The sequence below is a fragment of the Schistocerca nitens genome, unplaced genomic scaffold, assembly GCF_023898315.1.
Source record: "Schistocerca nitens isolate TAMUIC-IGC-003100 unplaced genomic scaffold, iqSchNite1.1 HiC_scaffold_378, whole genome shotgun sequence".
Lineage (NCBI taxonomy): Eukaryota > Metazoa > Arthropoda > Insecta > Orthoptera > Acrididae > Schistocerca > Schistocerca nitens.
Window position 1 is genome coordinate 618044 of NW_026045912.1, and position 20954 is coordinate 638997.

At 42.8% G+C, this 20954-nt stretch overlaps 1 protein-coding gene across 1 annotated transcript in view; it reads left to right on the top strand.

Moving 5' to 3' along the window:
* Nucleotides 1–12834, top strand: part of LOC126230311 (farnesol dehydrogenase-like) — an 87138-nt gene extending 74304 nt beyond the window's left edge. Inside the window, exon 6 of the mRNA XM_049942387.1 lies at nucleotides 12667–12834. Coding sequence (XP_049798344.1) covers nucleotides 12667–12714 — 48 coding nt within the window. The 3' untranslated portion in view covers nucleotides 12715–12834. The remainder of the gene's footprint in view (nucleotides 1–12666) is intronic.
* Nucleotides 12835–20954: the final 8120 nt, after the last annotated feature.

Below are 20954 nucleotides of genomic sequence, written 5' to 3' on the forward strand. Positions count from 1 at the left end.
CACCGGGCATACGGCGGCCAGTGACACTCCAAACTTATGATTTATCTTATCTGTAACCACTACACTTCTCTGTGTGAACTTTGTATTAAAGAGACTGATAGTAAAATTTTGTTTTAATATGAAACCCTTGCGAGCTTATCCCGACGTTTTCGTGAAATATCTACGGTGCAGACCCGAACTGAACACACACAATTTTTTTCGCTTTCTTCACATTTTTCCTGCAGGCATTTCGCCTCGGACCTCCTTCACATATTTCATTATAAGTGACTTTTATTGCTGAATTCCTGTATTTTGCTAAATACGAGTATTTGTGTAATTCCTTCTCTCGTAGCTAAACTGAAGTATTTTGTTCAGTGAAGTGGCTGTTCTTCGGGAGGGGAGTATATTTATTTATTCGGTGTTTGTAAAAAGACGCATGAATTTGTGTGGTCCGAGGAGGTATTGAATAGGATTGGGGAGAAGGGAAGTTTGTGGCACAACTTGACTAGAAGAAGGGATCGGTTGGTAGGACATGTCCTGAGGCATCAAGGGATCACAAATTTAGCATTGGAGGGCAGCGTGGAGGGTAAAAATCGTAGAGGGAGACCAATAGATGAATACACTAAGCAGATTCAGAAGGATGTAGGTTGCAGTAGGTACTGGGAGATGAAGGAGCTTGCACAGGATAGATTAGCATGGAGAGCTGCATCAAACCAGTCTCAGGACTGAAGACCACAACAACATGCAAAAATTGTTATATGATTTACTTCCAAGAATATCGCACGAAACTGAAAATATAACAGTATTATAATTAGCCTCGGCGTATTTGTACATTACGAGCATGGACTCAAATATTGAAGCTATTGTGGACCCACTCAAGAATACTCGTCTTACACCGAGAGCCAGGATTCGACTACCACAGCCTGAATATGATGGTAAGCTGAAAAGTAAAACCTTAAAACTAATGTTGGTCTCCCCTGCGGCTCATCGCTGTGAAAAAATGTTTGTTAGATGTTCAAGCGGGCGATCTCTGCGCTTCCGCTCTGATTTCGCTACTTAAATCGATGTGTAAGGGCGTCCGTTGAAGCAGCTGCTCCTAAAACTGTGGAGCTGTAAACGTCTTAAAAAAATTAATTCAATGCAAGGAACATGACAGAAAGCTCACTGCACATCGAAATAAGTCACGTATAAACTTAAACGTATTATATTAAAAAGGTTAAGAGCATAAATGCTTACATTACTTTCGTACTACGAGATGTCTGCTTGTTAACACCAGAAACAAGAATAGAAAGACGAAGAGAACAACATTGTAGGAGCGCTCTTCTCCCGTAATAATATCATGGAGGTTACTACATAAATAATTTTACTCCTTGATACTACGATTAACTTTAATACTTACTACAAAACAAGGATATTTTACGTCGCCTATGCGGCCGGTGAAACACATAAGATTCATGTACATTTATTCCGTCGTGAGATAGTCTTCTTGTTCCAAGTTTTTTTGACTTAAATGTCTTTACGGCACAAATGTCGGTGGGACGGCACATCTGTTACCCATGGTTTCTTCGCTGTTACCCCCGTTGTACCTATTTCCTCTGTTAATATTCAGTGATTGCCCTCCTTGGGCATGTCCGTGTCTCTTTGACTGCCTATTGTAGTATTCGTTACCAAAATATCTTCAGCCAATATAGCCTCAAACGCATCTCTTCACTCCTTAGTACTTCCGTATCCTACCTTCCTCCACATTGATTTTTCCAAACTAGTCTACTCTTCATCACTGTTAAATTGTGATCCGTATGTATATGTACTCCTAGGAACGCCTTACAATCCAAAATCTGATGCTGCGATCTCTGTGTGGCCATGATTATAAATTGCAAGAGGAAGAGGTATACTTGGGAAAGGCACTCAGACACGGGAACATTCCAGCCAAATGTAAACAGTGTGTTCATTGTAACTAGCTAAAATTAGTTTAAAAAAAAATTAGCCTCTCTCTCTTGTCTCAGTTACAGGAGCATATGGGCTCGACAGTAACAGTATGTCTACTGTTCCTTCTGCTCCTACAATGTTGCAGCCACCCATGAATGTTAAATATTTCAGTAGTAGTAGTAGCTTTATTCATCTGTATATTTCTTTTTGCAAGGATATAGGACATATCAAAGTATTTACACGTGTAGACCAATTTAAAATGAACTAATTGGTATACACATATATTTACAGACTTCTAGTTAGAGACAATCATTAGACTTACTCCTGGTATACAATACATTATTTTACAAATAAGTTATTAAATAACGTAATGCCACACTGGTGACTCAAATCTCACTATCGGCTCCATAATGAGTGAGATGTTGAGCTCAGAAAGAGGAATTGTGCTATGCATAGCTTGGGGGTAAGTATTTTTTTCCTTCTTTTTTCCTTTCTAGAAATAAAGTGAAGGTGTTATGTCGAATGTTGAATGTTTTATAATCATTATTATTATTTATTTATTTGTATAGCATTTTTTTTACCAAACCCCTACTCTGTTTTATCTAAGTAATCCTTCAATGTATAAAATGTATTGCATAACAGATACTTTTTAGCTGCCTTTTTAAATAAGTGTCTTTTTGCAACGTCTTTAATCTATTTTGGTAGTTTATTGTACAGTTTTATTCCTTGGTAGAAAATGCTGTTTTAAGTTTTATGTTTATCTTTTCTTGGTAAATATAAGGGTGAGTCTATCTCTTGTTGCATGGTCATGGACAGAGCTGTTTGTGCAGTAATTGCCGATGTTATTTTTGATGTGTACAACCGACTGCGAATTGTAACTGCTTCATGTGAATACATTTACCAGTGTTTAGAACAGGTCTTTACAATGAGCTCGACTGGTATTTTTGGTTATTATTCTTATGGCTCTTTTCTGGAGTTTGAAAATTGCGCATTTGTTCCCAAAAAAAGTTAGTTATGGCAGTGTACATATCATTAACATGTAACTAAAAGACACTGCATGTTACACACTGATGATAGAATGTCATCAGCATGTTATACCCTTAGAATCCTGTTTGCAAGTACCATTGTGTGTTCACACCACTTCAACTGAGAATAAATATTCATTCCTAGAAATTTTGCATTCGTTACACAGTCTATAGAGTCTGGATTTAATTTAACATTGAACATAAAGAAAACTAAAGCCACGAATTTCAGTTTGAAGAGGAAAAATGACAGTGTCCGTGTTTGCTTATTGACCAATCAAACTTCCTTGAGAATTCCATTTGCTTTCTCGGCAAAGAGTTCTCTTGTTTTGTCTGTGACTATAATATTGCTGTCATCAGCGAAGAGAATTTTTCACCATGAGTAACACTACTGGGAAAATCATTGATGTATATCAGGAACAGTATTGGTGCTAATATGCTATCTGGCGGAACCCCTATATTAATGTATTTTTGTTCTGATAAGTGTTTTACTAAATGTTTCGATCAATTTGAAGTATATGCTATCTCTACTACTTGTTTTCTATCCGCTAGGTATGATTCAAACCAGTCATTAGCTACCACTCTTATTCGTAATGCTTTCAATTTATTTAACAGAATCTTGTGGTCGACTGTATCAAACGCCTCCGAAAGATCCAAAAATATGCCTGTGACACATTCCTCTTTATCAAGAGCATCAAGTACACCCTTTATGAATTCTATTATGCCTGATTCCGTATTTTTGCCACTTTGGAAACCACACTGTGATTCGTTTAAAAGATTGTCTTTATTCAGGTAATTAATTTTCTCTCATAATTGCATCCATTATTTTTGAGAATGCTGACTGCAGTGTCTTCCGCATTACCTTTTTTGGGGTGAGGGCACGAAATTTGAAACACAGTATGTAAAGGCAGATGAAATCTAGTTCATCTTCTGCTTAAGAGGTTGGCATATACACATGAAGAGAGACATATTGTTGTCGGTGATGGTAAGTTGTCGATTCTAAAGAAAACGACCGTATGACACACCAATGAGAATACCTCATTCTCTGCCCTTCTTTCATATTGTCGGATAATTCTACTCTTGTTACACCATTTTCTGCTGTTGTTGATAATACCCTATACACTTCTAACCAGAAATCCTTATCCTCTTTCCGTTTCACTTCACTCATCCCCGCTATATTTCCGCCTTTTAGGGGCAGTTTCCCACCCCAAGGGTAAGAACGTGCTCCGAAACACTATACGATCCTTCACCCTTTTCAACAGGTGCTTTTCAGTACAAGGAATCAGCCTAGTTCTGCCAGTCTTCGGCCGCCGCTGTTGATTCTGGCAACTGCTAAAACTCTGAATAAAAATCAAGTCCGGGATCCAGGACTTCTTGGCAATTAGTAAAAGACGCTTCCCATGGATCATCGCGAGAGATAGTTGCACGTCGCCTTTTCTAGTCATGCACAAATACGTGAACGGATTGTTTAATATTAATTAACATCTGTCAGTTTCTGAAAACCTTCGTTTCTATGAACTTTAGTAACATTGTCATTCTGACAGTGTCACACGTTTAATCGTTTTCCACATAATTACAATGAACGTGTAACTGATTTCCATGTCAAAATTATCAGAAGTGCTAATTTACTATCATCTTTTGAGTTAACAGCAATTTTTTTTGTCTTAAGTCTTCTGACTGGCTCAGGAGAGGAAATATGTGGTGGGCGGCATCAAACCAATATTTTCTCATCAGAGTAGCACTTCCTCTACAATCTCTGAGGACGTAGACTGGAAGACAGTTACTTGCTGGATGTATGCCAGTTTCTACCCTCTCGAGCTCCCTCTAGTACCATGCAGGCTAGTCCCTGATGTCTTAACACATGACCTATCATCCTGCCTCGTCAGTGTTTCCCATATAATCCTTTACTCGGCGCTTTTGTGGAGAATCATCTTAGTCCTTACCTAATGAGTAGACATAATTTTCTACATTCTTCTGCAGCACCACATCTCAAATGCTTCGATTGTCTTCTGTTCCGGTTTTCCCACAGTCTGTGTTTCACTACCATACAATGCTGTGCTCCAAAGGTAAATTCTAAGAAATTTCTTCCTCAAATTAATGCCCATGCGTGGTACTAGTACTCTTGGACATAAAAAGCAGCCTAGAACCATCGAAAAGAGCATTCCTGGCCTAGTTGCTCCGTCAGTCATGGGTTTTTTGCTGCCTGGGTAGCAGAATTCCTTAACGTCGTCTATTTCCTGATCCCCAAATGCGCTGTTAAGTTTCTCACAGTTCTAATTTCTGTACTTCTCATTACTTTGGTGTTTCTTCGATTTACTCTTGGTCCATAGTCGTAAGTCGTTACTCAACAGTTTCTCTAATTCTTCTTCATTTTCATACAAGGTAAAATTATTATCAGCGAATCTTGTCATTGGTATCGTTTCACCTGAATTTTAATCGTGCACTTGGGAACAAAAGAAATAGCCATCATTGCTTCTTCGATCTATAGGCTGAACAATAGGGGCAAAATATTACACCCGTGCTTTACACTCCTTTTTGATCCGAGTATTTCATTCTTGATCTCCTACTCTGGTGTTCCCTCTTTGAACCACTAGAAGAACAGATAATACGTAATATGTACAACAACAGATAGGTTGTTAGATTCGGTATTAATACTACATACGAACACAAGCATCCTGGAAATAACTTGGAAAAGTAGGCTGCCCATGTGGAGTCCTACACACATAGATAAACTAATTCACCTGGAGTCTGGCAGGGGGCAACGAAAGTTATTAATGATAGCTATTTCACCTCAATGGACATTTACCTTAACGGAATGCACCTTACTTTCGGGATGAGCAGCTTTTATAGGTTGTTTTCACTATCTTCACTGTCTGATCAGTTAATCCAACATCCTGTTCCTCCAAAACAGGCTACATTCTGTTGTGACCAGGCAAAAGTACTTTCGTCTGGCCACCATTGGTTGGTTGGTTGGTTGGTTGGTTGGTTGGTCCCTTCACCTGAACCAAAGAGCGAGGTCAACGGTCCCATCGGATTAGGGAAGGAAGTCGACTATGCCCTTTCAAACCAGCCCTCCCAGCATTTGCCTGAAGTGATTACCCTAAATCACGGAAAACCTAAATCAGGATGACTGTATGGGGGTTTGAACCGTCGTCCTCCCGAATACGAGTCCAGTGTGGTTGGTTGGTTGGTTGTTGGGGGGAAGAGACCAAACAGCGAGGTCATCGGTCTCATCGGATTAGGGAAGGATGGGGAGGAAGGGAGTCGGCCGTGTCCTTTCAAAGGAACCATCCCAGCATTTGCCTGGAGCGATTTAGGGAAATCACGGAAAACCTAAATCAGGATGGCCGGACGCGGGATTGAACCGTCGTCCTCCCTAATGCGAGTCCAGTGTGCTAACCACTGCGCCACCTCGCTTGGTCCACAACTGGGAGCAGGCTCATTGTACTAAAAGACATGACATCCAATTATGCAATAAACTGAACTAATATAACACGTTTGACACACTTCGTTATTACAGAAGTACTGCATGATTCTAAACTGTCATAGACTGCCAAAGCATCACACACTGCTAATTCATCTGAAACTCCATAGTCTCGGATAAACGAGTAGTTGATGTTGACTGCTGTAGCTGAAATCTCGAATTGGCGCAGAGATCTTACTTGCTCTACACTATACTGACCTCAGTGTGAGGGCGCAGCTTTTGCTAAGTGGGAGTCGTGGTTTTCTGGAGCACCTCACACATGTTGTTGACCCCTCCCTAACGTCTGTGGCATTGCTTTAACACACCCAGTCAGAAAGTTGACAAGGTGAATCAATGTGCGGTATCGTTCCACAGCAATCACTGGAGCACTCCCAGAATCTATGGTAATACAGGACTCGCTGTAGAGAACACCTGCCAGATCATTACCCTCGGTTCATTACAGGTTTTGCGTACCCAAGGTTTCAGATACACTCACCAGTTTACCAAACAATCGTTGATTCGGGATGGGTAGTTATATCACTGACACTCATAATCAAGAACCCACCCATATTTAAATATGTCCTGACACCAACAGTGCGTCAGCATCCTCCCTTGCTTTGAGAGTGGAACAGAATTTTATGGCTAATACGGATTGAGCTTACTGTCTGGCTCAAAACCTGCCAGCTTTCAACTTTTAATGACGGTTCATCTCCTTCATTATCAGGACTGTAATTTAATGGTTCGAGTTAGTGTGTTTCAAGGTTGTTTGTGCGTAACGTCTATCAGTGCAACAACACGTTTAAATTAACAGTCCATAACAGTTTATGGGCTTAAGCGTCTTCCAGCACCAGTGTCTTATATGACAATCGTCTTACAGACGATTTGCACACAGGCTGGTGTACTGCACAGAGATTACTCCATAGATACAGATTACTTGTAAAACTTCCACGTAAGCTTTATAGGTACAGCACTTGGAAAAACTGGTGATCACTGCAAATGTGTGAAGCTCTCTTTCCAAGTATTGTTGCAGACATAGAGCTGAAGGTGCAGTGCTCATGTCACTGAACTCGAAGTTTGCATGAGATTGGAGTCACGCTAAATGCAACAATTTTGTTGTTTGTGATTCCTATAAATGGAATAAGGTGAACGCTGGACTAGTTCCATAGAAAAGGATGTTTGTAAATGCCTTCTTCATCCTTTGCCAGTGTGAGTGTACTCTGCATTTTTAACCCTGCTTTTGCAGGGACAGGATTACATGCTGTATTCCTTTTACTCTTCGGAAAGAAAATTTGACCACTCAAGATTTTACAAAGACCTGCGCTATAGTCACCCCTTCCAAATCTGGATTCGCTTGCCAGGTAAAGCAGTGTCCAAAACGTAGTGAGCTCTATGGGCAATTAGCGAGCCTTACAGGTTGTACTCCATCGAGGATTATGTGGATAACATCACCTGCTTCATCCATCACGTCAGCAATACAACCGTGGCAAAGTCTTTAGAGATGGTTCAGGAGACAGGCTGCAGAACATAAGACCTTATTCGAAAAGGCAACATTCTGATGGGCACTACTGAAAGTTGGTCAGTGTGGATAAGTTTGACATCGACAATTATCATCTGTATGCTGCATGTGTACAATAGTCTTGTGCACAAAACCTCATGCTCTATCCTAATTCATTGTTTTCTTCCAATGATCCTACTACACAACATATTTGCAGACAGTTATGTTCCTAAACATACCATAAGAAATTTCCCATACCTTGTAGTATTTTGCCACGTGATTTGAGCGTTAGTGACTTTGCATTCAGTTTAGTCAGTTTGCACTTAATGAAAGATTATTCTAGTGACAGGGTTCATCGACTACAGTTTTCCCAGATGGAACCATGTTCCCTCAAGTTCCACCACGCATTGCTCAAGGTCAACTTCAGGATGCTTATACAGGAAATATAACCATAGATTGGACATTTTCCCCATATAGATACATACATTCCCAGCATCACTTTGCCCCAACTTGATGATGAAATATTAACATCGCCGAACGTACCAATTGTACATCTCCCACTCGACATAACCTACAATGGGAAAGATGTAACTTTTTCAGTCTCACCATTGGCATATGAGCGCCCACCTCCAACAAAAATGTCTATTCACTACCCTTTTGTACCCTGATCAACCGACATTCCGGCTCCTATAACGCTGACGAACTCAGAATTTGCACCAGCCCTTTCCTGACTTTTCCTTCCGTCTTCATTGTACATAACCTAAACTTTGGCTTATTCTTTCAAGGGCAACTTGGTCATCTGGAAAAGCTCTTCATCTGTCCAAAATTCCAGCTTCTCAGCTATCAACAGGTTATCTATAAATGCCAGTATATTCTCCCCGGCCTTATCCGAAAAAGTCTTAAATAATCCACTGCTAATTTAATCTAAGGTGGGAGCCATCAAACTGCACTAGACCTTTTCCTCTCTTACAGCATCTATTCGCTGATGCAGTTCAGTGTTATATGGTCTAAACTGAACTACTTACTTGAATAAGGATTGTACAGCTAGCTTGTTGGTAACAACCTTCGTTCTTGCCTCAGTCATTGTGAAGTCTCTATCCCATACTAGAAAAACAACAGCAGAAAGAAAAAAACAAAATGGAAGTAATAAGCGTACAACTAACCATATTACTAAAATATTACTCCTAGTCCATGCATCAAATCATCAGCCATCTCGACTCATGACACTGACTAGCATGATTACTTAACAGCAGTGTGTTGAACATGTCACTGGGGCTGATCCAGTTCAGAGAGCACTAAGACACAACAGATTACATTCCACACACGTCACTGGACACATACCTGCATAGATCTCTGACTCATCTCGACATCCTCATCCATATTAACAAATATAATCATAAAACATAACTGCCCGACGTTGTGGTATCTAACTTCCACACAAAACCAACACGAAAGAACAAAGAGGATGTACAGCATAAAGAACACAGTTGAGTGAGTGTCGTGACTGTTCTGATGGCTGTCGACATCGTCCCAAACCACTTGGCAACTTCTTCTTCCAGTCCCCACAGTCAGGCACTTCTGACGCCAGTTGCAGCACTATGGGTCAGTATAGCAGCTGCAATTTATTAACGTACTATAGTTGTGAAGACGCAGCACGTTCATTAGCACGGCATCAAATTCATGGAGCTACGTGGATGTCCGCTGTAACAACAGTGTGGTTCTCAGTAATATGTTTACAGTGTGTAAGGCACAGCGTGGTGACTGCACAAAACAGCATTAAAATTAGTCAGCAGCTGGGGGCGGACATCAGCCCTGGAGTATGGACAGGATGCTTGACCTCAGGTGGGAGAGGTCTTCAAAGGCCCCAGCAGGCCAGTAGCAGTGGCAATGCTGCGGAGTCATGTCGCTAGCACTCTGGCGAATAAAGAACCACAGTGTCACGCCCTGAGGGTAGGTGACTGGCATGCAGCTTCAAAAAGAAGTGAGTTATGTTGGCTGACGCAGATGCACAGCTCTGCACAGGAGGCACTCGAGCGCCCAAATGTGAGCCATGGATCTGCACCAAATAATATAGTAGTGTCCTGCAGTGCAAGCCTGTAGTAGGAGTATGGTTTTGCACAGGGCAAGTGGCAGCTCGGCAGCTAGTCTTTATCAGCCATGAACTGTAGACTCCCAGATAGGCAGCTGAGGTCAGTAGAAGTCAGGCAGCAGAAGAATCTGCAGCTAAAAGGCACCATTTTACTCCCAATGACATCAGAGCTAGGTGCAGTCAGTGTAACGAACTTGGCGTCTAGTAGCAGTTTCTAGATGACTCTCCACAAGTTGATAGCTGTCGCCACCTGCTGACAACTTCGAGATATGTTCTATGACAGAAACTACATAACGGAAATGGGAAGATTGTAGAGTGGTTTGATCCACTGCTATTCTGCCAATGCATCGATCCACGTCGCTTAGACGAAGGAAGTTGCCCAGTGCCAGGCATGGTTATATGATAATAGAGGTCTGATTTCGTACTGCTGCTGTTCAGTCGCATACACCCCTGGCAGTGATCATCAAACCTATATACGCAGATAACTTCTTGCCATCTAAGGCCTCGGCAGCTGCTCTTCCTCTATCAGCAGGCCCACTTGTAGATTCTTGCAAAAGTATACCTTTCTGGCTTCATCTACCTATGGCTTCTTGTGCCAGGCCATAGCTTTATTGGCAGCTGAAAACTTGTTTCAGCAACAACTTGCCTCTCGAATAGTAATAACTTGCTCTGAAAGTACAATAAATTACGGCTATTTTGCACCTCAACAACCCCAAATATTGTGGGGTTGGGCAATGATAGTTTCGGTTCAACTTGCCTCAAACTATATAATTTTCCGTGGAACAGTGACAAGTTGTTACATTCGATCCCCTCCCCTCTCTCTCTGTCTGTCTCTCTCTCTCTCTCTCTCTCTCTCTCTCTCTCTGTGTTTCTCTGTCTGTCTGTCTCTCTGTCTGTGTGGCTCTCTGTCTCATTTATTGTACTGCTTTATCACGAAATTTCATCTCAGTGTTTGTGGCAATGATGGGGCAAGTGTTTGCACAAACGTTCAATCACCAACTGTCCACAGTAACACAATCTTTACCCTACCTTCGATTCATAACGAATCCTACTCCAGTTATACCATTTTCTGCTGCTGTTGGTGTTCTTCTCACGGTCACCTGCCCCTTGCCAGGTAACTCTTGAAGATCCGAATGGAGGACTATCCTCGATTCTTTTGCCAATGGAGAGATCATCATCACACTTTTTCAGTTACAGGCAACATGTCTTGTGGATAGACGTTATGTATATTTCATTCAGTGGTTTTCATTGCCTCCTGCATCCTCATGCCACCTTTAGGGGCAGTTTCCCACCACAAGGACAAGAATGTGCCCTGAACGTCTGTTCGCTCCTCCGCCCTCTTTGACAAGGCCATTGGCTAAATGAGGGTGACTTCTTATGCTGGAAGTCTTCAGTCAATAATACTGATGATTTTTATTTAAAATTGAAGTAGTAGCGGGACCGATGATGTTTTGATTACTAGTCAAAGACGCTACCCCTATATCACGGTACTCAACGTTACAGTCCGCTATTCTGCAGAGATGTCGCTCCAGTTGTGGTTTCCTTATGAAGCACTGCCCAATACCATTTCACAGAAAGGAGACCACAGGGCAGGCCGGCCGGCTGACAACACACACTGTCCCTCCCCTCACATCAACAGTCACACTGCCGATATCAACAAGCCGCAGACAAAATAATGGCTCTGAGCACTATGGGACTTAACTTCTGAGGTCATCAGTCCCCTAGAACGTATGTTTAAGTAGTTCTAACTAACCTAAAGACATCACACACACATCCATGCCCGAGCCAGGATTTGAACCTGCGACCGTAGCGATCACGCGGTTCCAGACTGTAGCGCCTAGAACCACTCGGCCACCACGGCCGGCAAGCCGCAGACAGCCAAGGTCCCTACACCGCACTCGCTCTTCCTAGTCCAGGCGACTCTCCACTTCAAGGCCTTTACTACCGCTTAAATACCCGTTCAACAGGCACCGTCGCCTAGGAACCGTAATTTTTCGTTCCAGCAGAAGTGGTCAGATGGCACCAGTAACAAGTCACCAGGATTGTTGGCGGACGGCACAATTTCTGTATTCCTGGAGATGATAAAATACCGGGACGACCGAGCGAGGTGGCGCACTGGCTAGCACACTGGGCTCGTATTCGGAAGGACGATCGTTGAATCCCGCGTCAGGCCATCCTGATTTAGGTTTTCCGTGATTTCCCTAAAACGCTCCAGACAAATGCTGGGATGGTTTTTCTGACAGGGCCCGGCCGACTTCCTTCCCCATCCTTCCCTAATCTGATGAGACAGATGACCTCGCTGTTTGGTCTCTTCCCCCCAAATCAACCCAATCCCAACGCAACCTGGACGATCATCTGACAGATGGAAAAACTTCACTGAGGAATACAACATTCTCTGTTGGATATGAAAAACATGAATGCTCATAGTTAAAAGAATTTGGAGCCATGGTTTCTCCAACAGAAAAACCTAATGTACTCTATTTCATTCGCTAAGTTACTCTGAACTTGAGATACCAGAGTGCCTGATTCAGAAATGTCCTGAATTAACGAAAATAAAATACGCGAGCGATAAATTCTCTAGTATAATTATGCAGGTTATCTTGCTGGCAGATAATTGGCAAGTATTGACGTTATCATAATTCCAAGATTTAGAAGAATGAGGATGTAACGGCCTAATTGTGTAATGTTACAGGTGTACGACATCGTCATCCGACCAACTGGAAGTGACTTCAGACCTTAGAGTTCAGCGAGGCATCAACAGCCGCTCACTTTCAGTAGCGCGACCATTTACGATGTCGGCAAGAGGTGTTTCTGTGAAATTTGTATTGTAGTTATTTTAAATAAAGTTGTTTCAGCGTGATATCTGAAGTTAGTCTTGGTTTGCTGTGAACACGTAGGGTCTGTCCCGATTAACAAAGGGCTAAAACGATCGCCCGGCTACTGGGTCACCATTTCACAGTAGCAGGTAACAAACGTCTTACAGCATTAGAAACGCAGTTCCTTGACGGACCACTGAAGTCAAGCAACGTTGTGCCCGGTTAGCACTTGGATGAATGATCACCTCAGTACACTGGATGCCTCTAGCACAAGGACACGCAGTTTATCGCAGAAAGTCAGGCATTAATCCCTGTCACTGCTCGATATGTACACTACTGGCCATTAAAATTCCTACACCAAGAAGAAATGCAGATGATAAACGGGTATTCATTGGACAAATATATTATACTAGAACTGACATGTGACTACATTTTCACGCAATTTGGGTGCATAGATCCTGAGAACTCAGTACCCAGTACAACCACCTCTGGCCGCAATAACGGCCTTGATACGCCTGGGCATTGAGTCAAACAGAGCTTGGATGGCGTGTACATGTACAGCTGCCCATGCACCTTCAACATGATACCACAGTGCATCAAGAGTAGTGACTGGCGTATTGTGACGAGCCAGTTGCTCGGCCACCATTGAACAGAAGTTTTCAATTGGTGAGAGATCTGGAGATTGTGCTGGCCAGGGCAGCAGTCGAACGTTTTCTGTATCCAGAAAGGCCTGTACAGGACCTGCAACAAGCGGTCGTGCATCATCCTGCTGAAATGTAGGGTTTCGCAGGGATCTAATGAAGGATAGAGCCACGGGTCGTAACACATCTGAAATGTAACGTCCACTGTTCAAAGTGCAGTCAATGCGAACAAGAGGTGACCGAGACGTGTAAACAGTGGCACCCAATACCATCACGCCGGGTGATATGCCAGTATGGCGATGACGAATACACGCTTCCAATGTGCCTTCATCGCGATGTCGCCAAACACGGATGCAACCATCATGATGCTGTAAACAGAAGCTGCATTCATCCGAAAAAATGACGTTTTGCAATTCGTGCACCCAGGTTCGTCGTTGAGTTCACCAACGCAGGCGCTCTGTGATGCAGCTCTGTGATGCAGCGTCAAGGGTAACCGCAGCCATGGTCTCCCAGCTGATAGTCCATGCTGCTGCAATCGTCGTCGAACTGTTCACGCAGATGGTTGGGGACGTTTGCAAGACAACATCATCTGTTGACTCAGGGATCGAGACGTGGCTGCACGATCCGTTACAGTCGTGCGGATAAGATGCCTTTCATCTCGACTGCTAGTGATAACGATGCCGTTGGGATACAGCATTGCATTCATTGGATCTCGACCAACGCGAGCAGCAATGTCGCGATACGATAAACCGCAATCGCGATAGGCTACAATCCGACCTTTATCAAAGTCGGAAACGTGACGGCACGCAATTCTCGTCCTTATACGAGGCGTCACAACAACGTTTCACCAGGCAACGCCGGTCCACTGCTGTTTGTGTATGAGAAATCGGTTGGAAACTTTCCTCATGTCAGCACGTTGTAGGTGTCACCGCCGGCGGCAACTTCGTGTGAATGCTCTAAAAAGCTAATCATTTGCATATCACAGAATCTTCTTCCTGTCGGTTAAATTTCGCGTCTGTAGCACGTCATCTTCGTGGTGTAGCAGTTTTAATGGGCAGTAGTGTATGTTCTCACCAATGCGGCAGCTCCATCGTGAGGGAGTAACTATGTCCACCAGGACTAGTCTCCCACACTCATGTCAGCGATCGTGCAGTAGTAGTTTGCAGAACAGAATGAGATATCTCTTCTCGATTGGCCTTCCTCTGCACCACCCTAAACCTTATTAAAAACGTATGGGCAGAGACGAAACGGACCATGCGAGAAAACCCACCTGACCTCGAGCGAAGAACCCGTCATGACCTTTGGAATGTCTCTGTAGCTTCATGGGTTGAGGCGGCAGCATATGAGCGTATTATTACCCACACACCGCACAGGCTCCCTCACTCGCAGAATGCAGACTGGCATCGAAGTGGAAGGCCACTGAACAGGATATTAAGTGGTAAGGAACCTACAAGCTGCTTTGTTTTGTGAGCCGAAAATGTCGTAATGAGGACCGTGAGGGTGAACCTTTTTTTTTAAAGAAAAAAGCAGGAAAGCGTGGACACAGTCTGCTTGAGCTGGAGCTGGGTGGACACAAGGTGGGCAAGGGTCAAATTCCGAGGCTTAGTCACGATGCCTCTTCCCCCTTCCCCTTAACCCCCTCTCATCCCTCTATTAATGTAGTGACCCTATGCATCGTTATTTCTTTCCTTTTTGAGCAACTAGTTGCAATTTTTCAATAAAAATAACGATTATAAAAAGTGGTCAGCACATCAGATTTTTAATGCTACACGATTTCTGCCACAAAAAAATCATTTCCTTCTTGTCCTGCAACAATTTTTATTTAATTTTTATAGATTAAACAAAAAACAAGACAATTAAGGTGACAAAAATAAAATAAACTCTGTAACAATAAACCTGAAAAGGGACCATGACGACAATACCAAGAAAACCAGTTAGCTCAACAACTGTTTTTATCTTTTTGTTTGTTTGCTTGTTTGTCAAGTGTACCAAAAACAATGTGACAAGAGCGAAACATTCGAACAGAAAAGTGATTCTGCAGTTCATCCAACTCCCTAGTGATCAGATACCAGGTACAGCACATTCGCAAAAGGATAATGATAGCGTGCATCCTTTGCTATGTCGAATGGGCCGTAACCATATACTAGTGAAAGATACAAGGGTCCGGGTCATACCCGCTCCCCGCCACGTAATGAACATAATACCGGACAAGCCACATAACAGTATTGTTCTGCGTTCAGGGAAAGAAAGTTGAATCGGGACACAGAGGAATCTCACTGGCGATTGCCGCTTCCGTCGTCCTGGCACGAAAGATAAGTTGTCGGCAGAGCCAACTCCAATGTCTGCGTCTGCAGGCGACCAAGGATGACATAATGTATCCGTTTCATGAAAATGATTGCATCGGTCCATCTCACTGAGCTCAATGCGAAAAAGTCGAACGTTGGTGGGGATAAGGTGATGATCGACTTGGTATCATGAGGATCCCACTTGCATCGGAAAAACAGGCAGGCTGACATTGGATCAAACAGGCTTCCAATCTGTCTCTGGCGATAGGGTCTCCACAGAGGAAGTATGGAAACGTCCAGAGACATAACAGATGTCTGACATAGAGATCCTACTGGGAAAGAATATCAACTCCCACATAACAACAACATCAAGAAAATATTCACGAATAGGCCTTAATTTATTATTTATCTTAACAAAACCTATTCGAGAGGTAAAGCTCATTGGTCGGAGACAGGCAAAAAGGCGAGCTATAAGTGATTGGCGGACGCGAGGACACGTTAAAACAGTGCGTCGAAGGAATAAAGCAGAAGCCTTGGCCCAAATATCAGGGAACCAAAAACCTCCATCAGCCAGCGTCTCGCCATAACCCCATAGCGCACCCGAAAATTTGATTTTCGCATCGCAGGAAGGGAAAAAATTTGGGCAAGAAAATGCTCAAAACGTAAGTTTCCAAGGTCCGAACCCTATGAAGTAACGGGAGGGAGTGACGCTGGTGTTTAAAGATCGCTCCTTGAATCCTGCCAGGGACGCACTTCCATTTTAATGCAACCATTTTCATCGGACAACGATGAGCTGTAGCACCCAACGATCGCTGGCGGGAGATCACCACAGCTCATGGAATCTCAACCGCTTCAAATATACACAAGACAGAGTAACTGGTACTTCTGGTTGTTAACCTGCGCTTCCGTAAACGACAAAATGCATCCAACACGTCTCTGAGCATCGGTATGTCGTCAAGAGTACGAAGAAACACCACGACGACATCGTCATAAACGCGACCGATGAACCTTTCTCGTAATAACGACCAGCCACCCAGTCGAGCAGCTATGGACTGCAGTAAAGATTCCGGATATAGCACGAATGAGAACTGCCCTGCAGGACACCTCGACACACTTCTATGGGAGGGGAGTAAGACGAACATTCAAGTCAATAAACACCTGAATACCGATTTAGGGAGATCATTAAAACCACCAGCTGTCAACATTCGCATGTTTAAAATCAATAAAAAGTAAAGCTTTCGACTCAGGAAGACTAGAAGCAATCCAGACACGGTCACGACATTCAACAACGGGAGTCAACGGAGTGCGACCGAGGAGACGACTACAAACATAAAAAACAGTTTTGCATCATCCCTGTCCCCAGAACTCCCGTAGACAGACGTTGACAGTGGATATTGTATCACAGACACAGTCCCTTTTAGTGTTCAGAGATGTCACTAAACCCGCCCAAAGATGTAAACAACCACGCATGAGCAGCGCCTATTAGACGACGGGGTCTCAAAAAATGGTTGAAATGGCTCTGAGCACTAGGGGACTTAACATCTATTGTCACCAGTCCCCTAAAACTTAGAACTACTTAAACCTAATTGCAACACACAACACCCAGTCATCACGAGGCAGAGAAAATCCCTGACCCCGCCGGGAATCGAACCCGGGAACCCGTGCGCGGGAAGCGAGAACGCTACCGCACGACCACGAGCTGCGGACACACGACGGGCTCTGACAGCCTATCAGTTCCAGTCATTCGACCACGAAGGACTTACACGGCTCGTGTTGTCTGTAGTTCAACCATGCCTAGACGGTCGATACCGTGGTTCGGTCGCGTCCGCATTGTTACTTTGTACCAGAAAGGGCTCTCAACAAGGGAAGTGTCCAGGCGTCTCGGAGTGAACCAAAGCGATGTTGTTCGGACATGGAGGAGATACAGAGAGACAGGAACTGTCGATGACATGTCTCGTTCAGGCCCCCCAAGCGCTACTACTGCTGTGAATGACCGCTACCTACGGATTATTGCTCAGAGGAACCCTGACAGCAACGCCACCATGTTGAATGATGCTTTTCGTGCAGCCACAGGACGTCGTGTTACGACTCAAAATGTGTGCAATAGGCTGCATGATGCGCAACTTCACTCCCGATGGCCATGGCGAGGTCCGTCTTTGCAACCACGACACCATGCAGCGCGGTACAGATGGGCCAAACAACATGCCGAATAGACCGCTCAGGATTGGCATCACGTTCCCTTCTCCGATGAGTGTCGCATATGCCTTCAAACAGACAATCGTCAGAAACGTGTTTGGAGGCAATCCCGTCTGGCTAAACGCCTTGCAGCAAGATGGAGGTCCCCTGATGTTTTTCGGGGCCGACGTACGCCGCTGGTGATCATGGAAGGCGCTGTAACGGCTGTACGACACGTGAATGCCATCCTCCGACCGATGGTGCAACATATCGTCAGCATATGGGCGAGGTATTCGTCTTCATGGACGGCAATTCGCGCCCCCATCGTGCACATCTTGCGAATGACTTCCTTTGGGATAACTACATCGCTCGACTAGAGTGGCCAGCATGTTCTCCAAACATCAACCCTATCGACATGCCTGGGATAGATTGTAAAGGGCTGTTTATGGACTACGCGACCCACCAACCACTCTGAGGTATCTACGCAGAATCGCCGTTGAGGAGTGGGACAATCTGGACCAACAGTGCCTTGATGAACTTGTGGATAGTATGCCACGACGAATACAGGCCAGAGGACGTGCTACTGGGTATTAGAGCTACCGGTATGTACAGTAATCTGGACCACCACCTCTGAAGGTCTCGCTGTATGGTGGTACAACATGCAATGTGTGGTTTTCATGAGCAATAAAAAGGGCTGAAATGATGTTTATGTTGAACTCTATTCCAATTTTCTGTACATGTTCCACAACTCTCGGCACCGAGGTGATGCAAAACTTAATTGATGTGTGTATAATAATGTGAGACAATGCCAGCAGGCGAAACCGACAAGCAGCTATTTATCTCACGCGCTATGATTTTATAATCAAAATTGGGTAGCGTTATCGGTCGGATCCTCATCCACGGAGAGACGTCCCATCCTTTTGGGAATTAAAACAATTTTTCCGAGCTTAGATGTTATCGTATCTCCTAACAGATGCCAAAACCGAACATAAAATTCTTTGGAAAGCCCATCCAAATCCGGTGATATGCGGTTTAACGAAATTGATGCTATGAAATTTTTCGTTAAAGAATTATAAATTTTTGCTTTTAATTGATTTACTTTTCTTTACTTTCTTTTATTTGGGTGCGAACTTTGTTGTAGAACCTCTCTGTTATTTACGTGTGGTAATAAAAATTTTCACTTTCAAAAGAATTACGTACATTTAAAAATTACGTGAACTCATATTAACTAATTAAGAATATTTAGTTGAAAATTAAATTCTTTTACATCATTCGGCCTTGGCACACATTTTCTAAATGCAGTGGATTTTTTTGTTAAAATATTTACTGAATTCTATCCCGGCGTTAGCTTTTGAACACAAGATTATCACTATTGCAGAAAATGGTTAATTATTACCAAGCCGACATTTAATTATCACTGATCAAACCTACTTCGCTATACATTTAAGTTATTTGCAAGAACCAAATTTATTAAATTTCAACGTTAACTATCCGTCTAAGAATGCACAAATGTGTAACTATTTTTAAAATCTCAGTCAGTCTCTGGATCGCTGTAAAAGAAGAACATTCTCTTAATTCACATTTAATTTTTATCTATCTGTTCCCGATTTACGGGTTTGGTTGATTTTTCCTTTAGCGGAACAATTTTTAAATGTGCCGCCGCTGCAAATCGATCGGTCGCGGCATAGCCCAGCAACACCGCTAAAAATGCTGAAAACTCTTTAAAGAAATATTATAGATGACATGGGCAAGCTAATTTACATTAATAATATGAACTTTTTATAAATTTCAATATATTTTTACCACAACAAATATTCAACTCACATTAGTTCGTAATTTCTCCTTCAATGGCGGCTAAATCAAGATACAGACAAATGACATCTACCCATTTATCAAATACTTCGTCACAGCTTCCTACCGCTATTAACTCTAAGCGAGGAAGACCAAAGAATACATAGTGCATTGTGCTTTTATAGTATTGCTGACTATTAACATTTCTTTGTAATTTCACAACATTATTTCCCTCTGGCTGAATTTCGCATCTCTGTTATCTCAGATATTGACAAATTTCGCAGTTACATTATTAATATCGAAATATTACTATCCTAAATACAGAAAGAATATTACTACAAAAAATATTACAATAATAACAAATGTCTTTTACACAAAATTCAATAATATTTTTCGTTAAATAATTACATTATACACAAATGCTCAGAGCGGCGTAATCGATGAAATTTCGTTAATGTGTGAGTTTGCCAGGGAACGTTACAGCGGAAAGCAGAGCGAACTACAGTGTCAGATAACTCATCGCGGTGAAAAGCTGCCAAAACTTCCTCATGGAATGCTGCCATAACAACACTATCAAGGAGGGAAGTAAAATCAATTGGGATGATCACACACGTTGGTCTACACAGAACGAATGGTACTGAGACACGTCCTTTGAGATCGCGTTCGAAGCCGAATTAGATGATACAGAGACGCCAGCTCATCTTGGAGAATCGAACATGGCTGGGATCCCAAACGATGACCGCCTAATTGTAGTCTTTTAATATCTTTGTGGTGGCCAGACAAGTTGAGAAGCTAGTTCTCTTCTTTTACATTCCTAACTCTGTCCAGGACGTATCCTCTTTTTTGTTCTATGATGGGGCATTTTTCATTTTTGTTCCTATATTTTACTTTATCATTAGTATGACAATAGATCACTGTAGCTTGGCAACCGATGTAGATTTTTGTTGACTTGGGCAAAGACTGATCTGGTATAAGTTTTTTGTATTGTCAATCGAACTATTGTGTTTATACCGTGGAAATGGATAAAACTCTCACAAACAAACAGGACGACCATGAATGACATGTATTTGCCTATCTTCCTACAAAATTTTAAAAGATTTGCAAAAGTCTGAATCATATAAGTGGCGCGTGTACAAAAACTCACAAAGCGGTGATTTTTGCAGGTAAAATCCGAATGAAGCTAGATTTTTGAGCAAATTTTCCATTTTATTGTAAGAATGCATTTTATAGTGTTTCCAGTCCGGAACCACGCGACTGCTATGGTCGCAGGTT